The sequence below is a fragment of the Nelumbo nucifera genome, chromosome 3 (assembly GCF_055504915.1).
Source record: "Nelumbo nucifera cultivar China Antique chromosome 3, China Antique-T2T, whole genome shotgun sequence".
In the NCBI taxonomy this organism is placed as follows: Eukaryota; Viridiplantae; Streptophyta; class Magnoliopsida; order Proteales; family Nelumbonaceae; genus Nelumbo; species Nelumbo nucifera.
Window position 1 is genome coordinate 102,657,668 of NC_142651.1, and position 12,938 is coordinate 102,670,605.

At 36.8% G+C, this 12,938-nt stretch overlaps 1 protein-coding gene across 9 annotated transcripts; it reads left to right on the forward strand.

Moving 5' to 3' along the window:
- Positions 1–559: 559 nt before the first annotated feature.
- Positions 560–12,002, forward strand: LOC104598965 (ubiquitin-like-specific protease ESD4). 9 transcript variants are annotated; one of them, XR_016084734.1, is made up of 11 exons: positions 633–1,008; positions 1,160–2,046; positions 2,134–2,213; positions 2,297–2,390; positions 2,522–2,620; positions 3,578–3,670; positions 3,770–3,889; positions 6,642–6,745; positions 9,335–9,407; positions 10,679–10,841; positions 11,406–12,002. XR_016084734.1 is itself a non-coding variant. In XM_010261288.3 (9 exons), the coding sequence occupies exons 1-9, from the start codon at positions 1,189–1,191 to the stop codon at positions 11,466–11,468; spliced, it is 1,584 nt and encodes a 527-aa protein (XP_010259590.1). In that variant the 5' UTR covers positions 560–1,188; the 3' UTR covers positions 11,469–12,002. The 9 variants fall into 9 exon arrangements, 6 of the variants coding, with proteins under 6 accessions (XP_010259590.1, XP_088758433.1, XP_088758435.1 ...); XR_016084733.1 differs by having other exon boundaries at positions 620–2,046; XR_016084735.1 differs by having other exon boundaries at positions 620–2,046; positions 10,745–10,841; positions 11,406–11,638.
- The last annotated feature ends 936 nt before the right edge of the window (positions 12,003–12,938 follow it).

Below are 12,938 nucleotides of genomic sequence, written 5' to 3' on the forward strand. Positions count from 1 at the left end.
TTACTAGTAGTATAAAAAGCCAAATGTTTTGATGATCATTGTTGATGGTGGGGATCTTCCCTAGAGTTTTAGTTTATTTTAGGAATGGCAACAGGCCAGGGTGAGGCCGAGTTTTGTATGCTATTCCCAATTCTGAACTCAAATGCCTCGCTCTGTCCGTACCCCGTATGGGGATCCTCGAATTTTCCCTGCCCTGACCCGGTCATCCTACTTGCATATCATGATTTATCATCCCCACCTTGAACTCCGATCAATGGTAAAAAATCCCATCTTGACTGGGGTGGGGCAGAATAGAGGTACATGGGATGGGTCAAATTATCATCTCTAATTTATTTATTTGATTTATAAAAAAAAATTATGAAACCCTAACCCTATTTTTTTTTGGGTTGGATCGACTTTTTGCCAGGTCTACTAGAACGTCATGGCAATTGGGGAGGGGAAATAGCTTGGGTCTAATGGTGATTATTGCCAGCTCCGGAGTCCGGCCTGAAAGTGCCAGCCTAAGTGGGCTGAGAACGGCCCGGGCTTATATAAGAGCCACTGTACCATGTGATAGACTGGGTCTGGGCCCGACTTATGATCACCTTAATTTGGCCCAATAGGGGCGAAGTGTAGACTTCCACTCCACTGTACGAACGAACGGTGGTATCCTTCTCCCACTTCCCAATCCGGCAATCCCCTCCGAGGCGGGAACGCACCGTGAATCTCTCTCTCTCTCTCTCTCTCTCTCCTTCCTGTGGTGGACGCGCTCCCTGTGCCCTAGATTTCACGAATTCTCAAAACTAGCCGTTCTTGCTTGCTCAATTCTGTCATTTCAGTGTCAAATTTCCAATGAAATCGTTTATTTATTTTCACAATGCATCCTCTCGAAATGCATTGTCGGAGTTCGATTCCTGAAGAAGTTCTCTAGTTCATGTGTTTGCCCCAAATCTAATCAGGAAATCTCCAGTTGTTTTTGTTCTATTCCGCTGTACTGTATATCAAAATACCTACTTCTTTCGCATTCTGGTATTTTTTTTTCGCTTCAGCTTTCGCATTCTGGTATTGTCTAGGGTTTTAATTGCCAACGAAGTTTCATATTTCTTTGTCTATTTTCTTTATCCTGGTTATTTTGATGGGATGCTGGTTTGTCTATGGGATTGATTTCTGGGGTTTCTAGGGTGACGGGCACAGCTTCGAAAAGCGGTCATGGGTGCTCTGACGACTAATCGTAAGCGTGGCGATGGTTATTTCAGCTTGAGCTATCCTTCCTCATCTCCGTATACTCCGGATTCCGAGTGCCGTGACGATCTTCACATCTCGAAGAAGCCCAGAATTTCATCTATGCGTCTTAGTCCAGACCGGCCCTTATCTTCGACGAGTCTAGTTACTTTAGCGTCTAGAATTAAGCAGTACCCGCAATTGAGTCAGGGTTTCCGGAGGGAAGTTCACGCTCCTTGTAGGAAGCCCAAGTTTGGTCTTCATTCAACAAGTTCTGGTAGGGAATTCTCGATTGTGGGTGGCCGAGATAGCACGAATCAAGAGTCCATTGACGAGATGGGGGGTTTTCTGTCCCGTGGATTAGAGAAAGCGAAAAGCAATGCAATGGATTTTCTTCAGCATCTTAGGAAGGACAAGGAAGTGCTTATCCTGGAACCAGAATGTTCCAAGGATATCACTTCCGAAGATTCGAGGATCGAAGAACTTGAGATATTGGATAATGGGCGAGGAAGACGCTCTGTTGGTTCGGACCTGTTGCCTCGTGAGACCAGTGGAGATGTATTTCTGCGAGACGCTTATGCAAAGCTTCCAAGTTATAAGCTCCAGCAGTCCTCATCGGCAGTATCTAATATGACCAATCTTACTCCAAAAGTGGACGAAGCAGAAAAGATGGAGCCTCTAGTTGTAAGCCATGGAGTGGAGGAGCTGGGGGAGCTTCCTCATAAAAAATTGCACAAGTCTGCTGAGAAAAGGAATTCCAGATTGAGTTTTTTAGGCTTTGAGATCCAATTAAACGAGAAAAAGTTAGCGGCCTTATCATTACTTCGTCTACCAAAGAAATCAGAGGTATAACTTGTTTGATAATTTGTTCTTCTAATTATTGTTTTGATTTATTGTCTTGTTGCACCTAAATATTCGTTAAGTAATTTTCAGGATATACCTCAGGAGCCTTTTCTTCCTCTTACTGAAGAGGAAGAGGCTGAGATTGATCGTGCGTTTTCCCCCTCCAATAGGTATAACTCTGATGTATATGGTATTATTTTGTCATACATCATGTTTTTTGGTAGTGATATTGTATTTATTTCTACTTGTGCAGGAGGAAAGTATTAGTTACTCATGAGAATTCTAATATTCAGATTACTGGAGAAATTTTGCAATGCTTAGGACCGGGTGCCTGGCTGAATGATGAGGTGCTCTTTTTCCCTTTTAAGTTTTTATTTGTGTCTTCCTGTAATTGTCTGATTTGACACGTTTTAGAAATTGTATTCAAGTTTTCATGCTATTTGATTGATACTCTTTTGCTTCTGCATTCTATTAATAGGTCATAAACATGTACCTCGAATTACTAAAAGAGAGGGAAAAAAGAGAACCAAAGAAGTTTTTGAAATGCCATTTTTTCAACACATTCTTCTATAAAAAGGTTGGCTTCTATTTTCCATAATCTACTCTGTCTTTTTTTCGTCTTAATTATGTTTAAGTTGTTTTAGAATTAGTTTCTACTTAATTAATTTTTCACATGTTTGGAGACTATGCTGCATGGATTATTTTAAATGAATCAAATATCAGTGTTGGCATATGCATTCTAATGCAACAGAGGTTCTTAGTTGAAGTTCTTCATTTTCCTCTACTCTATTGCTTGTTTGACATAGCTGTCATATTGTGATATGCTTACTAACTAGTATTCAAGGATGCAACTAACAACACTGTTTTTTGAAATAGTTCTCCAAACACACCTTCAAAAGGTTATACAGCTGGGTTCAAGGGACGCTTCCCATACCATACCATATTGCCATTACTCCACTATTAGGATCTTTGGTTAGATCGTCAAGATGCACCAAGCATTACTAATCTAGAGAGTTTCTGTGCAAGTAAGCTAGAAAATTGCATTTACTGATAGCATTTTCTACTAGTGTTAGTGGCAATTTACAAGATATTCTATTGTTTAATAGCAGACACTTCTTTGTATGATCTCCTCAAGTGTGTAGGCTTTTTCTGCTAATCCCCCCTTCATCCTGATGAATGGAGCTCCCTAACACGTTGATTCTGAATAATCCAGGCTAAAATGCTTGGATAACCAGGGGGGTGGGGCCTTTTTTTTTTGGGGGGGGGGAGGGGTGACTATAACAACCATTGGTCTATTATACTAATAATAGAAGTGGGGATTATGGGAAATTTTGAGGCATTGGGGTGGGGACCAAGGCTCCCCTCAGTCCCCCTGGCTCTGCCCCTGTGGATAACCATTTATTTTGTGATTATAACTTTTGTTATTATATTACTGACTTCTATTTTAATACTTTAGGCTGATTGCAATTAATAAAGCTTATTGATATTTTACTGTTTACTCTTCTCCTTTTCTATTACTGGTTCTATGGTCTAGTTGATTAGTGGGAGGAGTGGTTATGATTTCAAGGCCGTTAGAAGATGGACTACTCAGAGGAAGATAGGGTACGGCCTTATTGAGTGTGACAAAGTAAAGTTGTTGTTACCCTTCTGAATGCTTTATGAGTATTTTCTTAACTTGTTTTACATGGAAATAATCTTTATATTGGTTTTGTTAATATACTTGCAGATATTTGTTCCAATACACAAAGAGATACATTGGTGCCTAGCAGTTATCAACAAAAAGGATGAAAAGTTCCAGTATCTTGATTCACTTAAAGGCACGGATAGCCAGGTGCTAAAAGTACTGGTATGTTTGCAGAGGCGTTTCATCTGTATATGTATTTTAAAGTTTGTAGCGATTAGTGTCCCAAACAGATCATTAAAACTAGCTGGGTCGTTAAAATGCATCTGGTTTTCAATGGTTCCACTGGGTTTTGATTGGTGTTGTTGGTTTTCAGAAATCTGAAAATTTGGGATATTAGAAAAACCAGAACAGCTTCCAATTCCCAAGTTTTATGGTCCAACCATCCAGTCTGGTCCATGTCTTACAACATTGTCAAATACCTCTATATGCCTTATGGTCTAGCATCCAAGAGGTGATTAAAAAAGCACCCTTTCTTTAAGTTCATCAAGAAAAATATTTTTGTTCTTAATAATTCTTTTGTTTTTTCCCCCTCCTAGATGACCCACATCACAGCATGAATAATAGCTTTGTCTAATAGAGAGCCCCCATTCCCCAACCTACATCTGGCTAATGATTAAACAAGTCACAAATAGAATTAGGGGGAGCCTAGTAGAAGTTGTTTCTATGAAAGAGATCCAGGAAATGCTGCTATAAACTGCACCTTCATACAGCTGCCACTCTTTCCGAAAAATCTATCATAGGTGTTAATCCCTTTGCAAGCAGCCTTCCAAGTAAAAAAAGAGACTCTAGGAGGGGCCGTGGGCAGCCAAATCTTTTTGACCGGGAAGGATGAGATAGAGGAAACCACCACCAACTTGTGGTAAGTAGGACATAATAGAAAGCAGATCATTTGAAAATGGGGACCAAATGCATTTGTCTGGGATTAGAGGGGCAAGGAAGATATTGAGGAGAGAGGATATTTTGGGCTCACTATCAGCCAATGCTCTTTGGACATTGAAATTGTATGAGAGACCCTGTTCTCCTCTAGGCAAAAGCAAGGAAACTACAATTTCCTTGTTCAAAGAAAGGCAATAGAGATTAGGGTAGGGAAGACAATGAGGTTGTTGGCCCAGCTAGAGATCAGTCCAGAATTTAATACAATTACCATACCCTAAGCTGAATCTTATGAAGGGAAATAAAAATTGGCTATAAGAAGAAATGCCTTTCCAAGGATTATCATTTTGTAAGCTGAATCTTATATATACTATTGTTTCCATTAGTAAAATTGATTTGAACGTTGTATCTTTGCTAAAGTGTCATAGGTTCAAGTTTTATACATGTTATTTTTAATTCATTTTGTTGGTTTGATCATTCTCCCATGTGGTTAGAACTTAGAAGACGGCTTGTATATATTTTTTGACCACCTGGAGTAATATAGTTCTTTTATGCGGCAAAAAAAATAGTTGATTTTATTTATATAATATAATATATAATTTTTTTATCACTTTTAGTCTAGTTTATTAATACCATTCAATATCCGATTCAATCTGAATTTGATTTGGTTCCAGTATAAATCCAAAAGATGGGTTCAATTTGAATGTGAATATGAATGAATCAAATCTGGATCTATGTATATCCGATTTGATCTGATATCTCTGCAGTCTTACACACTATTCTACTCCATTCAGTAAACTACACCATTGACAACTTGATTGCAAGAGAAAAAGCTTTGACAAATGGTTGCATGTTCTGCAACTACACCTCAGAATCAGTTTGGCATCTCCTTATTCATTGTAGTTCCTCTTCCTCATTCCTCTATTTGGTGGCATTTTATCAATTTATTTGACTATCAATGGGCCATCCCTGTTGACGTAGTCCTACTGTGTTTAGTGGACTCATGGGCAGTCAATTGGATTTAGCAAAAAGGGAAGCATCTTGTGGAACCTTATCTCCTTTCACTATCTTTTGGTGTATTTGGATAGAGTGGAACTGAATAAGTTTTGAAGGACAAAGAACTAAGCTGCACTGTTTGATTGGTTTAATTAAAAGAATAACATCCTTGTCATCTCTTGTCCTTAAGGAACTTGTATGGGTTCAGTTTCAAATTTTTGTAATAAGTGGGATTCTATCATTTTTATTTAGGAGGGCTGGCTATTTTATGGGTTAAGGGCTAATCCTTATCCCCTATGTATCGGTTTGTTGCTTTTCTGCTTCAATAAATTTCTTTAATTATCAAAAAAATATTGACCTCAAATTAGAATTACTGTAGGCTTAATACTTTAATAATGTAGTTGCTACATATATAACATATGTGTGCATGTATTCATGTCATCATGTGTATACATGTTTACATTCATACATGCATTTAAGATCAATAGATGGAGATAGAGACATTTTAAAAGTCAAAGAGCATGCCCAAAACATTACATGTAGATAAATTGGCAAACCATATAATATATATTAATATGGTATCTTTCTTTGTTGTAAGGAATCCTACTGGAGTGAAAAAAAAAAGATTAAATTGAGAACAAAAGAAACTGTGCTAACAGGGTAGAGCATTCTCATGGTACTCATCTAGTCATCTGTACGTATGCATTAGGCTAAGTGCAACTTTTTCCTGCCCTGTGTTAACAGGGTAGAGCATTCTGTTTGATATGCATTAGGCTAACTGCATATTTCACAACTTCATGTTGTAACCTGACATGAACTGCATACATGTAAACAAAAATTCAACTTCTGATTTTAAGGAAGTTAGATCTGCATAGGCTAAAAGCGCAACAAGTTTTAGACTTGTAATGAAAAATCCTTGATAATTTAATTTGTCTAAGTTAAACTCTGTGATGTGCTATGAGCTTGCAAGGATGAATGAGTATACTTATCTTCAAAAACCAAAATGATAAATAAACTCTACTCTATTGTTGTTTTAATTTTTCAGGCTAGGTACTATGTGGATGAAGTAAATGACAAAAGTGGAGAAGGCATTGACGTAAGTTCTTGGAAGCATGAATATGTTGATGACCTTCCTAAACAAGAAAATGGGTATGCATGCATTTAATTATTTTTTCCTTTTTTGTGTGTTTGTTTTTTTGAGTCATACTGTAGCTAGCTGTAAAATGGTTATTCGTAAGGTCAATAATTGTTTCCTTTTTAATTTGCGAGAAGTTTCATGACAACATAACTTGTTTGTAATATAGTTCCAAATTGTATAGAAAAGCATACCTTATTACCTTAATTTAAGAAGAGGAAATATACAGGGAAGATTAAGAAATTAATGCCTATAAAAGCATATCTCAGATTGCTTCAAAGTCTGATTTCTTACACTTTTTTCAATTAATCTTAGAAAAAAGAACAGCAAAGTATTCCAAAGTGATTGCCTTTTCTGTAATAATCTTAAATAGTAAAAGAATGCAAATGCAATATACTGAAATATTAGTAGTGAAAATTTAATATATTTTATAGAAAAAAATTAGTTAATTTTTAACAGAAATTTTCTGAAAATATAACAAAAGAATATTTTATTGAACTTTTAATTAATATTTTAACAAGCTGTGTTAGTTAATCATGAAATTAATAGTTTTTATAATATTTATTTTCAAGATTTACTTTCTAAAAATTTATATTACAGATTTGGCAAACTGAAATGGATCAATCAAGATATATTCGAATCGATAACTAAATAAATTGGGGTAATCCATTAGACTTATCTAATTGACCCATCTTCTTGCGATAGTGTTCCCTCAATGAACATAATAGTGCTTCAACGTCAATACAAATAGTGATGTGTGGGGCCAAAAACATCCCATGGAGTGGGAGATGGATTTTATAACTATTAGAATAAAATATTATTTATAATGATAATAATATTTTTACTTAATTATTAAATTTTATTACTTTACATTTATTCTTTACTCATCTTATTTCAATATTTAAGTTTTAACTTAAACATTAATATTTTAGTACATTGATGAAAACTTAAACGCATGTATATGGAAGTCCGAGAGAGATAGAGATAGAAATAGATAGAGAGATAGGGGAAGGGAAAGAGACATTAGAATTAGATGGTTTATTGGGCATGCAAGATAGTTTAGGAGGTGTTTTAGGAGGAAGGCTTAGATGGGGAAGATGGTTTAGGAGAAATTTTAGGAGAAGAGAAATAGGGTGGCTTAGGAATTGGGAATGTGAGAAAGAAGAATATGGCTCTATTAGGGAAGTGGTTATGGGGATGGCCTTTAGAGAGGGATAGCTTATGGCATGAGGTGGTGGGCAGCAATGTTTTAAAACACGGAGGCGTGACGCGAGGCGTTCCACTACCTAGAGGCGTGAGGCATAATTCAAAACACAAGAGGTGTAAGCCTCCCGAACATAAGGAGGCTTACGCCTCCTTAAGAGGAGGGGGGTTAGGTGGAGGAAGGGGAGGAGGATGAAGAGGAAAAGGGGATCACATTTTTTCTCTTTTTCTCTTTTTTTCTTCTCTTTCTTTTTCTTTCCTTTCCTTTTTTTTCTTTTTTCTTTTTTTTTTTTGTATTTTTATATAAGATGTGCATGAGGCGCACACCTCTAGCACGCCTCATGAAAAAAGCACATGAGGCGTACGCCTCAGAGGGTGTCAGCGTCTCTGGCATACGCCTCAGGGCGTTTTGGGAGCGCCTCCAGGTGTACGCCTCCCACGCCTTTTAAAACACTGGTCGGCAGTATCCATGGGAGATTGGAGAGTGGTTAGGATGCTGTTGTATCACTTCGGGCTACTTTGGCAGCACCTTGGAAAGCAATCCACAACATTCTTCCTTATTTCCTTAGGTTTATCAGGTATAAATGTATGATGTTTGTATGTTATACCCGTAAATAGTCCAAGTTGCCTCTTTCTAACTGACCCACATGAATGAATAGAAAGTAATTAAGAGAGTATTTTAGGAGAAAACATGGGTCAATTAGAGATGTGCCCAAATGTTTTTTACTAGCAAATGTGAACGTTTGGTTTGTGACAATTTTAGATGATGTGATCTTATTTATCACACTTATTTTTGTTTAATATGATGAATATTTAATATTAGAGATGTGCCCAAATGTTTTTTTTTTTTTTTACAGTGAAACGTAGTAGTTGGAATGCCCTCAGAATTAGAGAGGGACCAAATTCAAAGATAGGGGCTTGGGTTTTATATTATTAAAAGTATTGAGTTTATATCTAATTCATAGAATTTATTGATGAGGAAATACTTTAGATATGGGATTCAGTGAGAGAGAATGGGAGTTATTACTTTAAACATAAGAGTTAATGAGAGGGAATTAAATGAAGTGAAAAGTTGTAGTTGGAATGCCCTCAGAATTAGAGAGGGTCCAAATTCAAAGATGGGGGGGTATTATAGTCAAAATTTTCACGTCATTACTACTTTTAATAGTAGTATAGATATAAATATAAATTTGATATTGAGCGTTTTTGGTTGACTATATCAGTTTTGATGCTACTTTCTTGAAATCATTTCTACTTGCTCATAAACATTGCATTTTTTATTGACTGTATTGCTTAGACAATGTGTTAATTTTTGGCATATTGGTCACCCACCAATATGATACATATCGGCCAATCTGCTCACCAGGGTGTCTGAGTAAAGCTTTTCTGCTCCATTTCAGGTGGGACTGTGGCGTGTTCATGATCAAATATGCTGACTTCTATAGCAGAGATTTAGGACTGTGTTTCAAGCAGGTAATTTGCTTTTAGTTTAATATATGGCTGTATGGGTGAGTTTCTTGGTGTGTTTGTGTCATGTATATTATAATTTATAAGTAATAAACTATAAGTTTCCTATGGTCATTTAGGAAAGAGGTTTATACCATCCAGGAATTTCACACGTCAGCATGTTGGTGCCTCAAATTCTTGTTTTCCTTGTCCACAGCTTTATGGAAAGCTTCATTCTGATAGTGGTCTGCAATGTACCTGAACTAATCCCCAAATCTTAATTAAATAAATAGGTTTCATAGATAACCTAGGAAACTTTCTCAATTGCCCTGGTCTGCAGTACCATTCATGCCAGTATTCTGCCCCTTGTGAAAGCCAAGATATTGTATATGTTTGGCATGGCTTCCGTTTATTAAATAAACATTTGTACTTGATTTGTCTTCAAAACTGAGAAAAAGTGGTTGGTAAATGTTTTTCTGAGATTTGTTGACAACTAGACACCACTAGGCACCACATTAGTGGAACAGTGAATAAACACTTAACCGTTGGGGGAGGCGTTAAAATGAAGCTTCCCCCAACAGTTGGCGCACACATAAATCAAGACCAACTTTTATCAATACCTATGTGTACAAATCAGCATGATGGGACAAATGTTGATTTGGCGATGACATGGCACCATTTATCAAATAAATGGAAGCCATACCAAACACCACCATTGTCACTTTGTGGCTTTGCACTGCATGGTTGAGTGGAACTAGGTAGAAAGCTGTCTTATAGATAGAGGGGCAGGTTGTGAAATAAAAGTGCCATGTTTACCCTATGAGAAAACAAAACAGTATTTACACTTGTTGCTTGTGTAGTTAATGAATTTTTTCATGTTCTGGGAATTTAAATGTGGAAACCCTAAGGGATTTTGTGAAATGTAATTTCTCTTCATCTCACAATTTTCCGGTGTTGAAAATCCTTCTAATAGCTTTATGTCACATTGTCAAAAAGCCCTTAGGGTTAGCAGAGGACCACATTGACCAGAATGGTAACCATCTCTCACAGAACGAAGAAGATTTAGGAAAGCTCATTTCACAACCACATGCACATTACCATGAAAAAATTACACATTACAAATCTACAAGGAAACTAGAACACCATATCTAGGGCAGTTCCTACTGATTAATGTTGACATGGTTTACATTACTGCATGCAATTATGCCATTACTGGACCCTACATATGATATTTTTGGCAAAAGATCTTGGGTTGATCATATGATTTTGACCATCTGATGCATGGATGCATGCTATAGGAGCGCTTCATTATATTTCTTGCTATATCCAAAGAAAAGATAATTGGATATTTGGCTGATTGCTAGAATTCTTGGGCCCCATTTCGGAGGGCTTGAGCTTTGGTTGAGTTGCTTTACCTGAGCTGCATTGAAGTCACTAAAAGAAGCTTCGACAGAAATCCATGTAAGTTGCTTAAAAATAATCAATTTGGGCTCTCAATTTTATACCATACAGTGCTTATAGGCTTTCCTGGCGGGCCCCATCTTACAAAAGCCAAAAGCAGTATATTGACAGCCTCCTAAATTAGTGCTTATCCGAGCTGAGCTTCGGTTTAGGAAATCATCTTAAGATTGAAGTCAATGGTAATTAAATTTTTTCCTATATTTTATCTAGGGCTGTGAAAATGCTTCAACCTCAGGTAAAACCCTCCTAAACAGGCACTAATTCATTACGAAAGTATTGTTGCCGGAGATTGTTAGCCTTCCACGCTTCTTGGTTGATTTGATTGCCCCCACGCTTAGGTGTTAAAATGTTACATCCAGCAAGGGCAAGTTCAGGATAAACGTTTTAGTGAAAGAAATGGATAGTAAAACTTGTAGGTAGTGAAAATATCTCTGTTGCACATCTTACATCTAGTTGCTTCCTTCACAGGGAAAATGCCAATTGGAGTCTTGTTCACTGGTTATCCTGCATGAATTTAGCATGAAATTTAGATAATTTGTTAGTTGATTTATTTTTGTATTGCAGGAGCATATGGCATATTTCCGGAGGAGGACTGCCAAAGAAATTCTGTGGTTGAAAGCTGAGTGATCCCTGAAGATGAATTTGTAATTTGAAGCCACAGAGGTGGAATGATATGTGATCACTATGATAATGGAGATGTGTTGATATGTAATCACTACAATAGCAGTGGTTAGTCCTTCATGATTGGAGATGCCCAATTCCTATATATATGGGTCCTGGATTGGCTGCCGGGAAATCAAAGAGATTCCGCATGTTTGGTTCAGCGGACTACTACTATCCAGTTAGGGTAGTTTACTGGCATGCCAGGTGGGACAGAGTGGCTTGTACATAATAAGTTAAAAAAAGGCTTGGCAGAGTGGTATTTCATATTTGTGAGCGGTGAGAGTGCTGGGAGGATTTGAAGAAGAGGCTATATATTTCTAGAGCAGCCTGTGGTGTTTTGTTTTAGTTTTGTTTTGTTTTCTGTTTTTGTTTGTCTTTTCGCCTTTTTTGTTTTCTGATGATTGTAGTCATTTTCACATAAAATTTATATCCAATCCGCAATTGTAATGAATGATTCACTGCTGCCTTTGAATTTTCATTTTTGGTGACTTTGGTCTTTGACATTTGTGCACATTGTTATGCAAAGGTATCCTCTGATTTTTGTTCCAATTGATCCAATAAAAGCTCACTTTTTCTTCTTTTTTATAAAGGATAAAAAGAAAGTTGCTCCCTAGTCCTTTCCATGGTGGATATTACAACGTGGAAAGGACAAAGGAGCATTCCCTCCTCTTTAAAGGGAGTGGGAAGTATTTCAGTCTTGGTGAGTAAACACTTGAAATTCTCTAGGGAAACTGAAGAATATTGTGTCAATCATGATAACACCAAGTCAACCTGACGTGAGGTGTGTGGGACCTATGCATATGGAGTTTATAGAGTAGCCGTAGAGGATTCAAACTTGTAAATTGAAAAAAAAAAAAAACTCGTAAATAAATGGGTGATTCAACATTCATAGATGCCATATAAGCACTTGGCAAAAGAAGTATTTTCTGATGCCGTGTGAAATGAAATCGTTTTGCATTCCAACACTTGCTACTTTGCTTCCGAAAATAATAATGTCCACAGCTCAGATGGAATTGAGTAATCTCCGGGACCCAAACTAAATAAGTGATTGTGCTTTATGCCTTCCAAGAAAACAGTCTCAGTTTATAGGAGTACAAATTTAAATGTACAAATAGATAGAGTTTTGACCAATCAAAACTCACCCATGAATTTGGATAACTGATTGGCTACTACATTTATGATTCCAGTTTATTGGTCAAAAGTTTTTCAGATATTATATCTTATTTGCACTGTACATTTTTGACAATTGCAGTTTAATACCCTACTTTATGTTAATAGCATTGTCCTTCCCTAAATTTTCTGACAGGGTTGCATCTACATCTTAATAGAATGATAGCTGAAATTGCTGATATCATTATCTCAACATTTTTAAATATTAAGATTGGCATTAGGTGAAAACATTTGATTTTACACTAACCAAAATACCCTGAAAAG